At 56.3% G+C, this 21,401-nt stretch overlaps 2 protein-coding genes across 2 annotated transcripts in view; both read right to left on the bottom strand.

Moving 5' to 3' along the window:
- The window catches only part of CELSR3 (cadherin EGF LAG seven-pass G-type receptor 3), a 37,609-nt gene extending 32,533 nt beyond the window's left edge, over positions 1-5,076 (bottom strand). Inside the window, 3 exon segments of the mRNA XM_032458559.1 lie at positions 65-3,717; positions 4,278-4,323; positions 4,326-5,076. Of these exon segments, the coding sequence (XP_032314450.1) occupies positions 65-3,717; positions 4,278-4,323; positions 4,326-4,566 (3,940 nt within the window). The 5' untranslated portion in view covers positions 4,567-5,076.
- Positions 5,077-10,740: 5,664 nt separating this feature from the next.
- NCKIPSD (NCK interacting protein with SH3 domain) lies at positions 10,741-20,970 on the bottom strand. The gene is made up of 13 exons (XM_032458558.1): positions 20,698-20,970; positions 18,083-18,192; positions 17,673-17,877; positions 17,413-17,503; positions 16,682-17,172; positions 15,469-15,639; positions 15,249-15,335; positions 15,022-15,160; positions 14,858-14,938; positions 14,541-14,669; positions 14,349-14,441; positions 14,049-14,221; positions 10,741-11,625 (listed from the first exon to the last, which is right to left on the bottom strand). Exons 1-13 carry the CDS (start codon positions 20,866-20,868, stop codon positions 11,422-11,424), a joined length of 2,145 nt encoding a protein of 714 aa, XP_032314449.1. The 5' UTR covers positions 20,869-20,970; the 3' UTR covers positions 10,741-11,421.
- Between the last annotated feature and the right edge of the window lie 431 nt (positions 20,971-21,401).

The following is a 21,401-nucleotide window of genomic DNA, read 5'->3' as shown; positions in this document are numbered from 1 at the left end:
GGTTTGAAGTGCCTTGTGGGGCCCCGGAGGTCACTGGCTCATTTGATTACCCTCTGCTGCTCACCTGTAACAGTCACCAACATGGAGGCCACCAGTGGACGGTTGTTGTCTAGCTTGCGGCTGAGTCGAAGTTCCCCGCTGGTCTGGTTGACCACTAGCAGCTGCAACTCATTGCCCCGCTCAAAGGAGTAGAAGAGCTGGTCAGAGACATCAGGATCGTATGCTGGGATGCGCCCAATAATGCCTGAGGGGAAGGTGTCTGAGCGGTTGGATACATAGTTGTTGAAGAGGATCTGAAAGTTGTTGAGCACAGGGCTGTTGTCATTCTGGTCAACCAGGCGGACGTGCACAGTGGCCCGACTGACCAGAGGGGTTGATGTGGCCTGCACCACAATCACATATTCCTGGCGAGCCTCATAGTCCAAGTCAATGAGTGCCGTCAACTCTCCAGAGAAGATGTCCATTTGGAACAGCTCAGGGATGTTCCCCTCCACGATCTGGTACATTATATGAGCATTGGGACCTTCATCAGGGTCTATTGCAGTGATTTGGGCCACCACTGAGCCCACAATGCTGTTCTCCTTCACTTGCACCTCAAACTCCTCAGCCGGGAAGACGGGTGCATTGTCATTAACATCCTGCACTGTCACCTGGATGCTGACTGGAGTCCGAAGTGGGGGCACACCTCGGTCCACTGCATAGGCAGTCAGTTCATACACTGGCACTGCCTCCCGATCCAGCCGCCTCACTGTGCGGACAATGCCAGAGGTGGGCTCAATGGTAAAATCTCCATCCCCATCTTCCCCATTCTGGAAAGTATACTGGACTCGGCCATTGGCATGAGCATCCCGGTCAGTGGCTGAGATCTGCAGGACACTGGTGAAAGGTGGGGCATCCTCAGAGACCAGCCCTGTGTAATGGGAGGCCACAAACTGTGGAGCGTTATCATTCACATCATTGACCATCACCTCCACGTAAGTAGTGTCTGCCTTCTGTGGTATTCCATTGTCCCGAGCAGTAATAGCCAGCGTGTAGGTCACCTGGTCTTCATAGTCCAGTGGGGCCTGCAGTGTAATGGCCCCTGAGTCTGCATCAATGCGGAACTGGGGCAGGTTGTCCTCCAGGAGATAGGTGATTCGAGCATTCTCACCCACATCATCGTCAGAGGCACTGATGACCACTACAGTGCTACCCACTGGCCTATCCTCATTCACACTCACTGAGTAGTGGGCACTTTGAAAGACAGGTCGGTGAGTGTTGGCATCTGTAATGTTGATGTGCACATAGCAGTGATCATGAAGGGCACGGTCAGATGCAGTTAGCACCAGCTTGAAGTAGCGTTCCTGCTTGTAGTCCAGTGGCAGAGCCAGTGTCACCAGACCTACACCCCCCTGGGTGCTGATGGCAAAGCGATTCCGAGTGTTGCCTCCTGTGATCTGGTAGCTGATGGCACTGTTGGCATCACGATCTACAGCAGTCACGCTGACCACACTGGTGCCCACAGTCGCATCCTCATTCAGCCGTAGGTGGTACTCCTTCATCGTGAACTCAGGCCGATTGTCATTAACATCCAGCACAGTCACTGTGACGCTGGCTGAGGCTGAGAGAGGAGGTGAGCCATGGTCTCGGGCCTCCACACCAAAGAAGTAATGCTCCACAGACTCGCGGTCTAGGGGACCACTCACAGAGACCCAACCAGTGGCACTGTTTATCACAAAGGGTGTATCAGGTGCCACACCAGTGAGGGAGTACTCCAATCTGGCATTCTCCCCATGGTCTGCATCCACTGCCTGAATATGGATGACTGAGTGGCCCAGAGGTGCATTTTCCAGGACAGAGACCTGGAAGGGAGTGCTGACAAAGATAGGAGTATGGTCATTGATGTCCACCACCTGGATGCTGGCCAGGCCTGTGTTGTTGGACAGCGGTGGGCGGCCCGCATCCTGAGCCCGGATGCGCAAGGCATACTCTCTTTCTGCTTCGAAGTCCAGAGGTGCCACCACCTGGATCTCGCCCGTGAGGCTGTCGATGGCAAAGTGACCGCGGCTGTTGCCACTGATGATGTTGTAATGCACCAGTCCGTTGGCGTCCTTGTCCCGGTCGGTGGCCGTGACGCGTAGCACCACCGTATGGGGGCGCACATCTTCGCGCACCTGCGCCACGTAGCGCTTCTCGCTAAACTGGGGCGCGTTGTCGTTCTCGTCCAGCACAGTTATGTGCACACGCACGGTGGCTGACCGAGGCCCGGGCTCTTGGCCCTGGTCGCTGGCCTCCACTACTAGCTCGTAGTTTTCCATGTGCTCGCGGTCCACGCGACCACTGGTGCTGATGAGACCCGAGCGCGGATCAATTTCGAAGGCGGCGGCTGCGGCCGCGCGCGCAGCCGGCGGCCCCACAAAGCGGTAACGCAGGTTGGCGTTGGGGGGCGCATCACCGTCTGTGGCACGCAACTGCAGGATAGGGTAGCCCTCCTCCACGTTCTCACGAAGCGTCTCCCGGTATTGCGCCTGCTCAAATACCGGCGCGTGGTCGTTGCGGTCAGCCACAGTAACGGCCACCATGGTGGTGGCTGAGAGGCGCGGCGAGCCGTGATCCTGTGCTGTAACGCGCAGGTAGTGGCGATCCATGCTCTCGCGGTCCAGAGCGGCCTCTGTGCGGATGAGGCCGCTCTGCGGGTCGATGCTGAACAGCTCCAGAGAGCGGCTGTTCATGAGAGCAGCCAGCGAGTAGACTAGGCGCCCGGCCTCACCCGCGTCTGGGTCCTGAGCCACTACGCGTAGCACCGCGGTACCCGCCGCCTCATTCTCGGGCACTAGCGCCTGGTAGTTGTACTGCGGAAACTGTGGGTGGCGGTTCGCAGCGCGACGGGGACGGACCCGGCCGGCTGGAGACATTCTCCATACTCCTGGCGGGGCTGGAACCCCAGGGGGGCGCGGCCCGGGGCGCTGCGGGAGGAAGCGGCGGCGGAAGAGACCATGGGAGCGCATGCGCTCGGGCGTCGGCTCGGGAGCTGTCCGAGACTTGCGGGGTGCTGAACCAGGCGCGGGAGCTGTCCTCGGTGTGCGAGGTGCTGAATCCAGCTCAGAGCCAGATACCGCAACCTCGGGAGGGCAGTCCGACTGGGGGACTGTCCTCTTCGCTCGGAATGTCGCGGTTCTCTCCCTCTGACCCCTGCGCCCCGGCGCCCACAACTCCCCGCAGCAGCGCGTGATTCCCACTTTTTTGGGTTCACTTCTCCCAATATTCCTCTGGGAGGACATCGACTGGGAACCACGCAGCCGAACGAGAAGGTCCGAAGGGAAGGGAGAGCTGTTCTCAGGACCCAAGACCCCTGGGGACAAAGCCTCTGGCGACAGACTCTCTCTTCGCAAGGACGCTGTCCGCCCACAAGAGGAGACCTCTGGGCGCCAGCATAACAGAGACCCTGGTCCTTGTCCTGTCTCCCGCCCGCGGCTGCCAAATGCCTGGACCCCGTATTCCGCTTCCAGCCTCGGCTGCTCAGAGGGCTTTCGACCGCTTTGGGCGCTTTGCTTTTCCCTTCGGTGCCCCACGAAGGCAGGTTCCCTGAATCCCAGGCCAGGCTCTCCATCCTCTCGGACCCCAGGCGGCTCGGGACAAAGAGCTAAGGCTCCGCCACCGATCCGCGCCCCTGGCTCAGTAGCGGCAACTACCCCCGGGTCCCAGCCTTGGCCCTTGCAGCCCCCCAGCTCCTCCTGGCTAAGAGGGAACAAAGAGAGGAGGAGCAGGAGCAGGAGTAGTGGGGTCGTCGGCCCCCTGAGACCCCACCACGGCTGCCGCCACGCCATCACCCACCGCTTCCCCACACCGCCTCCACCGTCCCCTGCCCGGGTCCAGACCTTGGGCCCGCCTCGCTGCTCGGGCCCCAACCCGAACCCCTTCCGCCGCCCCAATCCCCCGCCTCTCGGCCCGTCGCTCCGCGCCGCCGCCACCCTCTGGGCACCATCTACTCCGTGGCCAGAGCCCCTTTGACGTGTGGCCTCGGCTTTTGCTGCCCCCACCATAGCATCCCCGACGCTGCTGCCGCCTCCCGCCGCTCCAACATGGCTCCCGGCCGCTGTGATGGTTCATTCCACCTCCGCCCCGAAGCCCCAAATCCAATGGTACAGGCCGTCGCGCATGGCAGCTCTATATACCGAAGTTGTTGCAGCCATCTTTATTGAGGGCAGGGTATAAGGGCTACCCACGGTGCTGGACAGGGCGCGAAGGTTCACCACCCCGGATCCACCCTCCTCCTCGTGGCCACCGCCCTCATCCGCCTCCCTCCCTCTAGAGCGCTGTCCCAGCTCCGTCTCCCAGCCTTTCCTCTGCTTGCGTATCTCTTGTCCCCCTTCCTGAGCACTGGCTCCAAACCCTGCCTGTCCCGGATTTTGGTCTGAAAATTTGGTGCCCATGACATGCAGAGAACGCGTTCTCACGACTATTGGGTGGGAATACCATGTGGAACCCTGGGTTTGGAGGGGACGATGGCGTGACGGGGTCTGGGGCGCCCCCAGCCCCCAAAATAGCTTTAACTATTCGGTCATTGAGTTTTAAGTCGTGAAACATGTCGCGACCATCTGCTTGGAGCGCCCCACGGAGCAGGGATAGGAGGTGACCTGCCCGAGGCGACAGCAGAGGCCAAACTCTTCCCGGCCTTGCCGACCCACAGCAGTCTCCTGGGCTGGGAGCTACACCCGTCTCCAGGCGGCGAGTCTCAAGTGCTCTGGAATGCCACGTGGAACCCGGCGTTGCCACAAGCCTACGGACCCGGCTTCCTCGGGTCCCCGCTCCTCTCCCGCTACGACCGCGTCCCTTAATCCGTTGAAGGGACTAATAGAAGCTCAGTTCTTCTGGCGCTGTGTAACTCCTGGCTGACGTCGAGCTGCCTGGCCAATGGGCAAACGCCGCGGAATAGACGTCACAGTAGACAAGTCGGGGAGGGAGGGCGGTGAAAGCCGAGCGTTCCTATCGAAAATTCACTGTTTCTATTGGCACAATGGGTGGCTCCGCCCCTATGGCGGACTCATTGTTTGGTAGGAGGGGGCTCCGCGGGTTCCAGGATAGCCCGGAGAAATAATCCAGGAGGTGCTCTGCAAAGTCTGCAAAGGCAGCAGCGACAACGGTCTGCAGCTCATCGGGCAAAGGGCGCAGGCGTCTCTGGACCGCGGAGAGGTTTAGGGCTGAGTGCCGAAATACTCCAAGGGGCGCGGCTCCTGCTTGGAACCGGCGGAGAACTCCAGAATAAGGCCTCTGGCCCGCCCCAAATGGTACCTATGACATCACCACCAACCAGTCAGACAGCACATTCTTAGCCCCCCGCCCCTGACTTCCGGGAGGCGGGGTTCCCGTGGGCTCCGCCTCTGAGAGCCTCACGTAACTACGGAGAGCCGATGGAAGGGCTCCGGTGGTACTGCCCCGTGTCTCTGTACATGAGAACCCAGTAAGGCCAGAGCCAGATATACGGTCCTATAAGCGTGAAGGTGTAGCATCTGCAGAGGCGCTGAAGTCGGGACTCGGTTGGATGGGGGTCCAGTCCACGAAGGAGCTGGAGGAGGGAGGCCAAAGACATGGTTTTGAACGCATATCCGGCCTTCAGGCCCACAACCTAGCTAGTGGAAGGCAGAAAACTTTACACTAACGGAGGAGAGAGAAAGGTGGGAGGATGCTGGGGTCCCAGAGGAGGAACTTGAGCAGCCAATGTAGCAATCTGGGAAAGCTTCCCGACGAAGATGCTTGAACAGAGCCTTGAATAGCCAAGAGAAGGTCGGCAGTTTCAAGGGAAGGGGGAGCCATCCTAGGTCTTAGAAGCTGTGTGGGCAAAAGTGCAAAGGCATAAAGGGACCGTGGCCAAGGGAAGTCAAGCCCGGCTCTCCACTAGGGCTAGCACTGCCCTCAACTGATGCTCCTCGTGGAGAGCCAAGACCTACACCTCTCCTTGACTCCCCTGTCGACTGCAGATGGCTCTCTGTGTCGCTCCCTGCCATTCAGCATCCACCATTGTCCTTTGTGGCTGCTGTTCCATGTAATCCTCCCCCTCCCCATCTATACTCACTTCTATGCCACACCTCCAGTGGCAGCTTCTAATGTTTCTTGTAAAGACAAAAACCAAGTATAGTTTCTCTTTCCAAGTCCTCTTTCCACCGCCATCTAGAACATCTCAGCCACTCACCTCATGCTTTTTCCTCCCTACTCTGTGTTTGCCCCCTCCTTCCTCCCAGTCAAGTCAGGGATACCTTGCTGGGAGATGAGGTCAGAAGACCTGGCTAACCCATCCAGCTCAATTATCCAACAGTTCTTTGATCTCACTAAGACTTCCAATCTATCATTCGTCACCTCACCTTAACCATTAGCCAGTCCTATAACAACTTCTTAGACAAACTCACTGGGCTAAAATCTAACCCCACTTGAAATAGACTATTTGTGAATTCCTCGCCTTTGGAGAAGCAGAGCATTGCTAGAGAAAAACGTTTCACATTCATGACCACAAACCTCAGTATTATATTGGAGGGTCTTGCCAGTGCAGTAAGGCAAAATTAATTAATTAATTAAAAGGTACAAGGATTGGAAAGGAAAAAATTCATTCAGAGGCAACAGGAATGTGTCCGTAAAAAAATCCAAAAGAAATTTTGTCAGTTGTAATTTCTGTGTATCAAGTTAAAAAATAAAATTTTAATGATGCTATTTACAATAGCATCATGTAACATAAAATGCCAGGAATATATATAATGAAAGATATGCAATGACTCTTCTCACACACACATAGACATTAAACACTGTGATAATCATTTCATGATGTATGTAAGTCAAATTATTATGCTGCATACCTTAAACTTACATAGTGATATGTGTCAATTATATCTCAATAAAAACTGGAAGAAAAAAACATTATTGACAGAAATAAAGACATAAATGGAGTGAAAAACTATGTTCAAAGATTTGGAAGATTCAACACAGGCATACCTCAGAGATATTATGGGTCCAGTTCCAGACCACTGCAGTAAAGCAAATACCACAGTAAAGCGAGTTACGTGAATTTTTTGGTTTCCCAGTGCACATAGAAGTTACGTTTAGACTACACTCTTGTCTACTAAGTGTGCAATAGCATTATGTCTAAAAAAAGTACATACTTTGACTAAGAATTACTTATTGCTTAAAAATGCTATCATCTGAGCAGACAGCAAGTCATAATCTTTTTGCAACAGTAACAACAAAGATCACTGATCACCATAACAAATATAATGAAAAAGTTGAAATATTACAAGAATTACTAAAATGTGACACAGAGACATGAAGTGAGCAAATGCTCTTGCAAAAACAGTGCCAAAAGACTTGCTTGATGCAGGGTTGCCAACCGACCTTCAATTTGTAAAAGATGCACTTTATGCATAGTGCAATAAAATGAGGTATGCCTGACTGCAAAGATGCCAATTCTTCCCAAATGATACATGGATTGAATGCAAATCTGATAGAAATCTCAGTAGAAATCCTGTGTGTGTGTGTGTGTAAACTGACAAACTAGATTCTAAAAATGTTATGAAGGCCAGGAATACCCAAGACAGTCCTGAAAAAAACCCAAGTAGGAGAACAACTTCCTCTACTGGATACAAAGAAAGCTACAGAAACCAAGACTGTATGTTGCTGGTTCAAGAATAGACAGACCAATGAAACAAAATCCATAGAGGGAACTGAAGATGTGTGGAGACTTGGATTTTGACAAGGGTGGCTCTTAAGAGCCAACATGAGGAGAGGATGGCCTTTTCAATAAATGGTGCCGAGTCAACTGGACATCCATGTAGAGCAAACTCAGTGAGATCCTTACTTCATACTACCCACACAATCAATTCCAGATAGATTTGACATATGAAAATAAAGACAATACAGCTTTGAGAAGAGAACACAGAAGCTCTTCATGACTTTAGGCAAAGATTTTTTTTAAACAGGACACAAAATGTACTCACCATAAAGGAAAATACTGAAAAACTGGATTACATTACAATTAAGAACTTCCTTTCACCAAAAGATAGCATTAATAATGGGAGAAGATAGTGTAAGATATACGACCCAAGGACTCATATCTGGAGTACATACTACAAACCAATAAAAGACAGACAACCCAGCAGATGAATGGGCAAGAGATTTGAACAGGTGCTTCACAAGAGAAGATCCAAATAGAGGTAAACTAATGAAAAGGTGCTTAACTCCTTTAGTCATTGTGGAGATGCAAATTTAAAAATAAATGCTACTGTGTTTCACCAGAATGACTACAATACAAATGACGGACAATACCAAGTTTCGGGAAAGATATGGAAGAGCTGGAACTCAGACACTACTGGAGGAGGGTACCTGGGTACAACCACTTTGGAAAACCATTTGGCAATATCTGCCCGTGACCCTGCAGTTCCACGCTTGAGCATATACCCCTCAATATAACGCGTATGTGCAAGAAGCAGCTACGTACAGCAGTACTGCTTACAGCACTATTCGTGATAGGTGAAACTTGGCAAGGTCATCAATAGTGGATAAATAACTGGGGGCGTATCCCACACAGCACTGGGAATGAACACACTGCAACCACATACTATGACACAGACACATCTCAAAAATTTGATGGTGTTTGACGAAGCCAGCATTTCTACTTTATGATTGCATTTATATAAAGTTCAAAAACAGGCAAAACTTATCTGTAATTACCTCTGGGGAGGAGGTCTGGGGAGAAGGGAGGAGTGAATGATTAAGAGGGGCATGCAAATGGGCTTTGGAAACTGGTGACACTCCATTCTTGACCTGGGTGGTGATTATATTAGCATCCTGTCATAATTCATTAAGCTGTACTCTTTGCATACTGTACACTTCTTAGTATGTTGTTCTTCCATTGAACAAGAGAAAAAGAAGACTGTCCTCACATACTTGGAGCCTTAGTCTGCATCTTCTGGGGGCTAAGCAGGCAGGTGGTCTTCACCCAACCCCTTACCCCGGAGTTGCCTTATGCATGTGTGGCCTGTTGTCCTCGGTCATGTCCACATCTGTAGGCACCCATTTCCAGCCCAGAAGTCAGCTCAAACCCCCGCCCCTCATTGCCCCTCAAAATTTGAGTTTTTTCCTTCAGCCACCCCCCAAACACTCCCCTTTCAGTGGCTTACTTCTTTTTCTGCCCTGTCTCCCGCCTAACCACTTCCTACATCTACCATCCTTCCAGGCAGTCAGAGGTATTCTCTCAAACAGACAGTTCCTTCCCTGAGGAATTCTCTGGCTAATCATTTCCCCCGGTGGTTGTAATTCTGTGTAGTGAGACCATCATCAAGGTGTTTGCTGAGGGGTCCTGGAGTCGTGGACCCTCTTGGTGTATGTTTGCTGCCAGGAGACAGCATTTCTCTGTCAGCTGGGGCTCCTGCCCCCCTTAAAACATGTACAAGGGGCCCTTGGACAATCAGGCCGAAGCACTCAGGGGCTTATGGTCATCTTGGCACAGGGCCCGCACTGGGACAGATGGCACAGCACAGCCCTGCTCTTCCCACAAGGCCAGTGTGTGCAGCCTAACAGGGGACAAAGCAAGGCATGGAGGCCATCAGATGTTCCTGCCTCAGCTTCCTGAGGACTTGTACTTACCACTGAATTACGCTGTCTCAGGAGGAGATCCTTGGTTCTCTGCCTTCAGCATTCCAAAGAGAAAGGAGTCGTGACTGGAAGCCAGTGCCCCTGATTCCAGCTGTGAAACAGGAGGCAGAAGCCTCCAGGAGGAAGGGTGACCAGGTTGTACCACACACAGCTTTCCTGGGGGCCATTTTGTCAGCTCCTCCTCAGGTCCAGGTGAGCCTGTGCACTTAACCTTCTAGAAGAGTCAACAGTTCAGGAAGGACAACGCCCTGTTGGCACATCTCCTGTGCTTTGCTCTCGTGGACCTGTTTCCCCAAGACCTCACTCCTAGACTGGCCTTTCTGGGCCCTTGCTGCATTACACTCTGCTGGAAGGGTAATGGCCCTCTGCCTTCAGCACCCCAATGAGAAAGGAAAAGCGGTGACCAGAAGTCACAGCATCAGTGATTCTGGGTGTGTGCAATCTGATGAGCATCGTCTTGGGTACCACAATGGAGGGAACTGATGGGATCCACTGCTAGCTGCTGTCTGCCTATTGGTTTGTACTCTCCTCCCCACTTATGGCGACAGCCTTTGTTGACTTGGGAGCCCACAGGGAAAATAAAGTTTTTGTCAAACGGTGGCTTCCAATTCCCCTCAAACAGTAGTGCACATCTAACCCCACACCTGAGGTACTCTTTTTGTCCTACCATAATTACCAAATCTGTGCTGAGGCTGCAAAATGAGGGGATCTTGCTAGATCCAATGACAACTGAGGAAGGGAAACAGCTGGGCAGGCCTAGGGGTTCAGGGAGGCCAGGGCTAGGGTAGAGCCCACTTCATTTGAGAACAACAGTAAAGGATGTTGTCTTCAACAGGCAAGAGAGAGATGGCATCCAAGGGAGAGAAGGAGGTAAGTGAAGCCTGGAGGGGCAGCTACCCGCAGGTGGACCACAGGACTCCCGCTGGCTGTGGCTGTGGCCCAGGAAGACTGGGAACCCAGGGAAGAGAAGCTGGAACAGGGCTCAAGGGACCTGGATGGAGAGGCCTCTCAGAGACCATTACCTCCTCAGGCTGGAGAGGGCAGGGCAAGCTAGTGACGAGATCTGGAGGCCCCAGCACCCCTGCCCATCCTCTCCCACTGCCACCCAGGACCATACAGGGAAGCTGGTTTCCAGATGCCTGTGATTTATTTCCAAAGGTGAGCTGCAGCACATAGGAAAATACACATGGCTTTTCAGTACATTTTTACAGAGAAAATAGATTCTGTCATTGGCTTTATCGTTGCCATCACCCCACTCTGTGAGGCTCCAGGATGGATGGCCTGTCTCCAAGATTCTGCTTTGAAAGCAGCAGCCTGGCCAAGACCTCCGGGGGTGGGAGTGAGGGCTGGGGGAGCAGATCACATGAGCAGCACTCACTGCAAAGCTAAGGCAAAGAACAGAGCTGGCGGAAGGTGCTTCCTCTCACCCCGAGGACGTGGCTTGCTGAGGCCCAGGACACAGACCAGGCAGGGCGGTTATGAGGGCTCTGGCCCAGCCTGGAGCAGCAGCAGGACTCTGGGTGTACGTGTGTGGGGGTGGGGGGCATGCTGAAGAGGCAGCCGACCGGGAGATGGAGGGGCTTCATTCGGTGCACATGGTCCCCCTGCTCCTGCAGAGCTCCCAGCACGTGGTCCCCGATACTATGCTTGGCCCCTCGCATTAGCTCTACTTCAGGTGGGGGCCCCTGCTCAGGTCCCTTCCACCATCACCTCCCCTCACACTGTCAGTGTAAAACGTTCTTAGGGCCAAGGCTCCAAGTCCCCTGCACCCTGCCCAGGGCTGCAGGGAAAGGAGGAAAGGAGGTGCTAGCTGGGGGCCTCACCCAGCACTGGGAATTCTTTGCACATCTCTCGGACAATCATGCGGTCCATCTGGCACTGGGGTGAGGTGTCCTCCTCAGTTAGGATGCGTCGCAGTGTGGCCTGCAGGTCAGGGAGCCGATGGCGGTGCTGCAGGTAGGGCGTGGAGCGGACCACAGCGTGCATCAGGGAGAGGTACTCCATGCGCAGCTGCGGGAAGAGCAGACAAGCTCAGGGACCCCAGGGAGGCACTGCGACTGCCGTCAGGCACGGAGAGGCCACTGCTGCCTCCTGGCAGCCACATGGATCCAGGGCTGTGGACTATCTCACACCACTGAACATCAGGATTGCATCCCCGGCACCCAGAATGTACCCAGCACAGAAATGGCCTTCGACAGTCGTTGAATAAGTAAGTGAATACGTGAATCATCTGAGACACACAGTCCCAGAATGGGGCTGGCCCAGGAAGTCCTGGCTCAGAGAGGTGGTGAGGGGAAGCAGCAAGCCCCCACCCCTCCTTTAATGCTGGGCTCTCGTGGGGCTGCTGTCTGTCTGTCCGAGGCCCTCCACTTCTTAGTCTGTCCTCACAGCCTGGAAAATCTGGTTTACGCTCACAGCTTCAAATTCTGACCCACACTCATACCTCTTGCCTAGACTCTCCAGTGAGCTCTAGACCTAAATATCCTTCTGCCCACTTGTTATCTGCTTATCACAGAGAGACCTCATGATCTTCCTCGTCTTCCCAAAGCTGAGGGCTTTTTCAGGTTCTTTACGTTAATGAAGAGCACTGCTATCCTTTCAAATGCTCGAGCCAAAACTGTAGGCATCCTCTCTGATTCCTCTCTCCCCACAACCCAAATCCAATCCATCCCTGAGACCTGGCTGTCTTAACTTCTGCAGGTGCCCTGAATCCATCTCCACCCCACCCACCCTCCCAGCACCTCTGGCTTTACCAGCTCCTTATCCTGAGACCCCCCTACCCTGTCCACTGATCTGGATCCCCCCACACCATCTCTCATTTCTCTCTTTACCTCCGATTAGAGGAATGAATATCAAAACCACCTGAAGGCAGCATCACCCTGCTACCTCCCAACCCTGGTCAAACGAAAAAGCACCTGCAAATCCAATCCTAGTATCTAAGCGGCAGACAACTACAGGACCGTGCACAGGCATGAATGCCATTCCCCACCACAGATCTCACCGCCTGGACTCCCACCACTTTACTCTGGCACGTTCACTCCTCCTTGAAGGACCACTTGAAGGACCTCATTGAAGGACCACCTTCTCTCTGTTTTCCCAACCTCAACTGCCTGGTCAGCTGGCCTTGTGCTTCATGGAGGAAACAAGCAGTCTTCAGACACCACTGGTCTTCCCCTCTGCACCCACCTCGCTCATTCCCACCGAATGAGCTGCCCCGGCTTCAGTCAGGGCCATCCCTCCACAGGGCCTGGATCCTCCCCGCTCCCGCTGCCTGATCTATTTGACTTCTGCTTGACCCCTGTAGTGGCCACTCTCCCAACACATTAGCCAGTCCTCCCCGTTTGCTGGGTCATTTCTTGTGGCTGAGACATGCACCAGCATCTCCCACCTTTAAAACATTTTCCCTGACCCCACAGCTCCCTCCAGTGACTCCCTCCACTTTTTTCTGCTCCCCTTCACATAAAAACTTCATTCACTGCTCCCACTTGCCCCCTTTCACTCCCCTCCAAGTTCAAATCCTCTCTTCAACTTTCCACACAGACCTCTCTTCCCTCCACTCCACTGACATTGCTTGCTGGTCACCCCGACCTCCGTGTGGCAAATCCAGGGCTCATCCCCCCCTGCCTCTAATCACATGGCTTTGGGCTCTAGCTCTCCTGGTTTTCCTCCTGAGTGTCTCCCTACTTGCCTTGACTCTGCCCCAGGCTGAGGCCTGAGCTTACTTCTGACCCCTCCATCTCACACCCAAGGTGACCTCACTGTCACAGGTTTCCCATCACCTCTATGCACAGGCAACTCCAAGTGTCTCTTTCCAGTCCCAGCCCACACCCCACTTCCTCCCTGACGTCCTCTGTACCTGGATGTCCAGCAGGTAGCTTCTCAACCTTGACACATCTAAACACAACTTTATTTTTCTCCCCAAAGTTCTCCCCCACCTCAGCAATCAGCACTTCATCTACCCAATCACTCCAGACTAACCCAGCAGTGAGCCCTGCCAGCCCACTTCTAACACACCTGACCTCCCCTCCCACACCATCCATGCCACTTGGACAGCTACGGCTGGGTCCTAGCCAGTCCCCCACTTCCACTGTGCTCCCTCAGAGTCTCCGTTCCATTCGGGATGCTAATCAGATCACTTCCCCTGCCTCTGAGTCGGGGTGACAACCTCCCACTGCAGCCTCCAAGGCTTGGTGTCAATGCCACTTCCTCTTCTTGTGTCCCTCCATTCCTGCTTCCTCCAGACAGCCCCCCATCACATGATGGCAGACTCCTCTGGACCTTGGCACTCCTGTCACGGTTTCCAAGCAGCCACCCACACTCACCTGGCTCCAGCAGTGCCCCTCACCCGTGGGACATGCCTTCAGTGTCACGTCCCCCCATTTTGTCACCGTTTTCACCCAGCTACCATCCCCGCGGCAGCAGCCTCCAGGCACCTTGTCTCCGGGCGACAGGTCGGCGATGTGACGCACGGTGATGTCGATGAGCGCCATCATGTCCGTGTGGTAGAAGATGGCAGCCGTGGCAGGGCTGGCGAACACGTCCTGCAGGAACTTCAGGATGGAGTGTGGCGGCTGTGGCTCATGTTTGAAGATGCGCACGGGGTCGTCTGGAAGGCAAGGGCAGGAGGGGTCAGGGAGGCCCTTGAGGGGGGCCCAGAGTCACTCCGGGGAGTGATGGGGGCCGTGGAGTCACAGGACACTGAAGTGGCGCTGCACAGATTCCTGGGCCCTCACCCCCTCTGTTCAGGAGCAACAGCAGCTTCTCGGAGAAGATCTTGACGTTGGCGTGTTTGCTCAGGGCGGCCATGATGATGTTCTGGTCAGGGGCTGAGGGAGGACATGGGTACAGACGAGAGCACAGGTGCTAAGCCTGGGGAGCGCCCTCTTCCTGGCGGGTCAGCCACCCTGGCTGGGCCCCGCCCCCACCTGGCAGGTGCAAGTTGAGAGCCAGAAGTAGGTTCATGCAGAGATCCGGCAGCTGCTCCGTGGTGTCCAGAGGCAGCCCATCCTCGACGATGCTCAGCAGGAACTGGGCGAAGGGTGTGCCCAGGTGCTCTGGGAGGGGGGCACACAGAAGCTGGCAGCCCTGCCCCACCCTCGACACCGCCCAGCCTCCCAGGGTTCCTGTGAGCCCTGGGGACGCTCTGTGAGATTACGGTCAGTGGGTCACCAGCCCCTCAGGCCACGGCTCCCATCTCCAGCTGGTTGCGGGCTCCCTGTGGTCAGCTGCTCTGCCTTCTTACCATAGTGTGCATAGGGCACTGCCTCCCCCATGGAGAAGACCATGGCCAGGATGAGGGCGGAGTAGCAGAGTTTCTGGTGGTCTGTGGGGGAGCAAAGCAGGTGGTTAGAGCCCCCCCAGATGGTGGGAAAGCCCCCAGCTGGCAGGAAGCTCCCCCAGTCTCACCCTGTGTGTCTGTCTGCATGTCCCGCGCCAGCTCCACAGGCAGCACAGATGACACGAGTGTGGAGATGATGGCTGCGTCCAGGCTGCACATGGCGCCAAAGCACTTGAGAAGCAGCAGCCGCAGGGACACCCGGTGCTCCTGGCAGGGGACCTTGTGTGCTCAGTGCCTGGAACCCCCACCTCTGCCCAGGTCCCTCCATGCCCGGTCCCCTCTGCCTCGCACACACCATTTGGTAGTAGGCCACCAAGGCCAGGACAGACTCGAACTCGTTTCTCTTGCACATTTTCTTGCAAACTTCAGGGTCTGCGTCCGTCTGTGGGGAGGAGGATGCGTGATGGGTCACTCAGTGGCCACATGTGAGTGGGCAGAGGATGAGCAGGGGAGACTCCTTCACGCTGGGGAGGATGGGGCAGGGTGGGGGCCACCTGGGGGCCCCCACCCCGCACCAGAATGTGCAGCAGCTCCTCCAGGTAGCAGCGGATGACACTCTCGTCCTCATACAGGGCCCAGCTGCGCTGCTGGGCATCGTCCTTCCGCCGAGCCAGGTCTGCAAAGATCACCTCCAGCCGCTGCTGGTCATGGCAGACCTGCCCTGAAGGCAGGGCAGTGCTTAAGTCCTGCAGGGAGAGGGTGAGGCCTGACTCAGCGCACTTGCCCCCACCATCTCCAGCAGGCCCCGGAGGCCTGGAGCTCAACCCGGACCATGAGGTCTGGGAAGGGGCTCGGCCTCTCCCAGTCAGCATCCTCCCAGGTTCTCTTCCTTCCTCCTCACTGCTCCCCATCAAGCTCCCACAAAAGACCCGTTCCCACAGCTCAGCTCTCAACATCAAGGCTCCCGATGGCACCGGCCCAGTTCTCTACCCCCTCTCCAAGTAATTCCACCACCCTCAAGTCGTGATAACCTCCTGGGATGGGACTCTGCATAGGACACATCTGTGGGGTGTTTTCCAATTACTTGCCTCTTGTCCAGATCCAAATAAATGTCCTCCACGAGGAAGGCCATGGACTCCGTCACTGCCTGAATGTGACTCAGACTCCACTCCCTGATTCTACACAGAGTGGAGCCCTGAGGAGGGACCTCTGGCCCATCTGGCCCCTACTGTGTGGACTGGGCTCATACCCTCCCATCCTGCTCCCTGACCAGTGACCCAACATCGACAAAGGACCCCACACACCCTATGATGTCCACACACCTCACTCACATCTGGGTCAGCCCTCTGGCCTCTGCCATAGCTCTTGAGACTCCACGGCCAAGGCCAGCAAAGCACTGCCCTCTCTCGTGTCCTATGTCCATTCCTTCCCTGCAGCCTGAGAGACCTCTTGGCCACCCACATCTGTCTCATCTGTCACCTGCCCCAGATCTCACCTCCTCCCACACTCCCTGCTCTCTCCCCGACTCCGTGTTCCAGCCATGCTGGCCTTATTGCACTCCCTCCCATGAGCCAAGTTCGGTCCTGCCTCATGGCCCTCATCCTGGCTGAATCTCTGCCTGGAACGCTCTTCCTCCCTTTCTCCATCATATCCCCAGCACCCAGCACGATGAAGCTGAGAGCTGGAGCTCAACAACACCTGTCAGGTAAGGGCCGGACACAGTGTGAGGGTGGGGATAGGGCGGGGGCAGCAGGGTGGACCCAGGATGGCTCTGCTGCCCACCCTCACCTTGCCCTCTACCAGCGAGAGGAGGACCTGCTCCATGACAGGTGAGCTGGCCGGCACGGAGGCCTGGATGTGACCCACCACGACGCCAATGGCCACGCGGCACAGCTCGTGACTCAGGCCGGTGTTTCTCCGCACGAGCTCCATCAGCTCTGCCCCGATGGTCCTGGGCACGGCAGTCTCAGCCATGGCCTTCTCCTCTGTGGTCCCCAAGCTTAGCGCACCCAGGGCCTCCAGCTCATCAGGGGCCGAGGCTGTATCACCTGTCACCTCCTCTGTAGAGGGCTCAGGATTTGGCACCTTTGAGGGAGGGGGCTGAGCTTGGGACACAGTGGTGTGGGTGCCTCGGCGGGGCACAGGTGGGGGCGTGGGTGAGCAGCTGGGGCCTGGCTCAGATGAGCTGGAGCCGGTATAGAGCGTGTCAAGGGAGGTGCTGCTGACAGAGGAGCCGCTGGACACAGAACTCCCCCCGGAGGGTGTGGTGTTGCGGCCGCCTGTGGGCAGAGAGCAGACGCTGTGCTGGAACTGTTTCTTGGGGTCCCCCACCCTCCAAGCCCAGAGCCCCTGACCCCCATACAGGGCCCAGTTCCCCTGCCAGACCCTCCCACCAAGCCCAGAGCCCCCAGTTGCCCCGTCATGTGCCCTGTCTTCCCCCAAAGCCTGGACCTGACATAGGCACAGCAACCATTCCGAGCACAGGGCGACTCCCAATTCCCCCAACCCCGGCTTCTCACCGCTCCCCAAGGCCACCAGGGCCTCACGGTCTCGGCGCTTCACGGGTGGGGGTGGGGTGGCGGGTGCTGCTCGGCGAGGCTGTGGCGGGATCTGGGAGGATGGAAGTGGGGTCTGAGGGGACAGGCTGCCATCCAGGGTGCAGCGTGGCAAGGGCCCAGAGCTCTGGGCTGCATCACTGACCCAAGTGAACCCTTCGAGCCTCTGGACAAAGCCTTAAGCCCCACGCACTTCCCTTCCCCAGGATGTTCTCATCACGTACCTGGTAGAGGCCTCCATCAGCCCCAAGATACTCAGAACTGGGCAGGCTGTGCTGCCGCTCGAACCCGGCTCGACACACCCCATTGGGCTGCCTGGCAGCAGCAGCATCCAGGTGGTGGTCACTGGTGGACGAGGTCATGGCTGCAGGGCTGGGGGCTGAAGGGCCTCTGCGGGACAGGGTCTCTTTTCGGTGGTGGATCAGCTTTCTGACAGAGGGACAGCGAGATTATTAGGGGATCTACCTTACAACTCCCAAAGTCCTCACATGCTCCAGGGGGATGCTGCCCACCCTAGCCCAAGCCCCTCCCCACTCCCCCATGCTCCACCCCGCTCTGCACTACCAATTCTGCACTCTGGCAGGACCCCAACCTCACCATGCTCATTGGGAGGGGTCCGCCCCCCAACACTCACTGAAGGACTCCGCGCTGCTCCAGGCTGTACTTGCCACCATCCCGCATGGCCGCATTGTGCACAGCCTCAATGGCCCGGTCAATGGCTTGGAGGACATCCTGCTCCAGGCCCTGTGGGGGTGGACAGTTAGGCCTGGGGGCCAAGAGGGTACTAAACCCAGATCCAGCCCAGGACAGAGCCTGGGGCAGACAATGGATCATTGCAGCTAGTCTGGAAGACTAGATCTGAATAGAGCAAGTTGAACTAGAATATAAGGGTTCACAAACCACGTCACTCAGGGAGCTGGGGCACAGGGTGGGCCCAGTGCTGCTGCTTTATATTGGGGTCCCGCTCAGGATTTTACCTCGCAGTGAGGCTCTCAGCTAAGATGTCTCTGAAAGCCTGGGACCTAGAGGAAAAACACAGCCCAGGGACCCCGAGTTGGAGGCCAGGAGTACACACTTAGTCTATCCCCAGGCTTGGCTCAGGTCCCAGGCTGAGATGCCAAGCAGGGAGCCTCTACAGTCTGGAAGTCTTCTTAACAAATCACTCTGGATCTTGCTGATCCTTCACAAAACCAAGGTCACACTCCAGAACAGCCTTGTCCTCGTAGAGCCTCTTGCAGGCCCTGGTAGCTGAGGAGGGGCCGAAAGGATCTCCTCTTCCCACCCCTGCTGCCAGCCCCCATCCCCTCAAGCTGTTCCAGGAATCTTCCAGACCTGTTCTGGGAAGCAGCAATTCTGTATCTGTGGCAAAACACAGACATGAGAGCAGGATCTGGCCCTTGCCCCAGATTCAGTGCTGCTATCTGAAGCAACACAGGGGTCCAATCGACCAGCTTGGTTGGCATGGGCTGGGGAGCAGGGGGTGGCAGCTGTGGGACCAGCCACCTCATCCCTCCCTGTCCCTGGCACACATGGTCCATTAGGCATAGGAGCCTCAGAAGTAAGGCAACATCAGTCCAGAGCAGGTTTGAGAAGCTTCTCTGATAGGGACAGACAGACGGACCCAGAAGTCAGTAAAGCCCTCCAGGTAGCATGGGTGTGCCAGAGTGCAGGAGACAGCAGACAGAAAGGGGGACAGGAGAAAGACAGACTACACATAGAAAGCAAGAAAGACAGGGAGAGGGAGAGAGAGAGAGAGAAGCAGAGGGAGACAACGCAGAAAGAAACTGAGATTCAGAGACAGAGAAGGAGAGAGAGTCAGAGGAAGAAAGAGACATACGTACGTGGAGAGTCAGAATGACCCAGAGATAGAGAGCCAGGGAGATGAAGACAGAGGGAGATATGCAGCAAGAAATCAAGAGACAGAGAAGATGGTAGCCCCTCTGCCCTCCCCAAACACCCAGCCCCTGTGGCCCTGGTGGGGAAGGGGCCTCACTGGCCCTTGGGGAAGAGGCAGGACTTTCCTCAGAGATCTCCAACAAACCCCCGGCCCCACAGAGGCTGGGTCTGACATGCTCACTCCGGACCCAGCAGCCCTGATGTCCAGGGCTCCCACTCTCTCTCCAGACTCTTCTAGGCAGGATGAGACCAAGGGTCCAGGGCCCAGGGCCCATCCCCTTTGGTAAGACCAGATGACATCTCCAAATTTATCCTGTTATTTCTGTCCTGAACTGGGTTGGGACAGGATGTTTCCTAAAGGCTAGAGACTAGGATGGGGCGGGGGTGTCTGGCACAGGCCAGGCTGGGAGGTTCCAGGCCCTCCTTCCCTCTGTGATCAGAATAGATCAGCTGGAGACAATGCACCCCTGCCCCCACACCAGGACTATTCTTGGGGAAACACGAACTGGGGCTGCAACCTCCACTGGAAGGAAATAGGGCCATGGTCAGACCAGGGGAAGCCATAAGGAGGTCCCACTTCCTCACAAAGGGAGCAAGGCAGGACGGAACTCCTTCACTTTCAGAGAAAGGAAGTCTGAAAGGTCAGGGTCCGAGGCTTGTGAAAGAGGTAGGGAAAGTAGTGGCAGGCGTGTCAGCAGGGGCTGGGATCTCCGGTTCAAAGTGGGTTGGCAGAGGGTGTCTTAGGAAGAGCTTAGGGGGTGACTGAGTAAAGGCTAGTAAAAATACTGAAGTCTCAGGGCTTGGGGGGTCATTTAGGGCATGGGGTGTGCATGGTTCCAGGGACCAAGTTGGGGACGGTGAGGACATGGAGTATGGTTGGGGAAACAGATTGTGTCCAGGGCTGCTGGGGTCTCAGCGGTGGAAGCTGAGGGATGGGAGGCAAGAGTACGGGATCCTGGGGATCCAACGAAGGGGCCGACTAAGTATGTGATCTCAGGGATCTGGGAAACTGGTCGGAATTTGGTGGTGCTAGACTGACTCAGGACTGACTCTTGAATTCTTTTCGGATGTGGGTTCAGATGTTGGGTCCCAATGAGTCTGGGATCTGAAGGAGCCTCAGTCCCTGACTTAGGCTTTTGGTAGGTCTGGGGTCCTCAGAGTTGGCTGTCAAGGGCCTAGTCTTTTGTCAGGGTGCGGGCTCTTAGGGTCCCAGTCCTCGTGGGGTTTCTGGGTCAGGTTCCCAAACTCCTTATTTCCTGGAGGTCCCGGCGGGCCTGGGGTTCCGGGTCGGTCCTTCGAGCCTGTGATGGAGCTCGGTCTGGGGCGGCGGAGGCCGGGGAGGGGCACACTCACCTGCAGGCGGCGCAGGTAGGCGGGGGGCACGTAGCCAGTCTCGCCACTGCGCGCCCGCGCCGCCAGCCACCAGTGCGCGCTGCTGCGCTCCAGCACCAGGAAGGTTTCGCCCGCGGCGAACGCCAGCGCATTGGGCTCCGCGGAGCGGAATGCATACAGCGCGCGGTACATGGGGCCGGGCTGGGGCAAGGGAGACCGCGGCTTCCGTGGAACGAAGACGCCAGGCCGGGAGCGCTTCGCCGCGCGCGCCTTGCCCCGTGACACACGGCGCGTGCGCGCGCGCGCCCGCTCGCCGCAGCCCCGCCCCAGGAGTGTATCAGGCCTCGCGCGGAAGCGCGGCGCCCCCTGGTGGCCACAGACGGCGCGGCCCGGCGCCGCTCGAGAGTCCGCCGCAGCTTTCGTCCTGGACTTCTGCGACTACAAGCCCTTGATCCACGCGCCCCGGCACCCCTCCTAGAGCCCCAGCCTCAGTTTCTCTCGCCCGGCCCTCCACTCCCTCTACCCGCTCAAGCTCGAGTGCTGCGGCCTGTCCCACTTCCCGTAGGAGCGCTCCTCTTGAAGCCCAAAGGCAGAGCCTGTGTTCTGTGCTGATAGTCCCGTGCGTCCCCACCACCCCGGGGGAGTGGGTCCTGACCTACTAACAGTAAAGACGGCAACCCAGTGAGTAGTCCCATTGTTGGATCTCGATACTTGGAGGCCCCGCG

Source organism: Camelus ferus, chromosome 17, assembly GCF_009834535.1.
Source record: "Camelus ferus isolate YT-003-E chromosome 17, BCGSAC_Cfer_1.0, whole genome shotgun sequence".
Taxonomy (NCBI): Eukaryota; Metazoa; Chordata; class Mammalia; order Artiodactyla; family Camelidae; genus Camelus; species Camelus ferus.
This window is presented reverse-complemented; position numbering and strand designations above follow the sequence as displayed.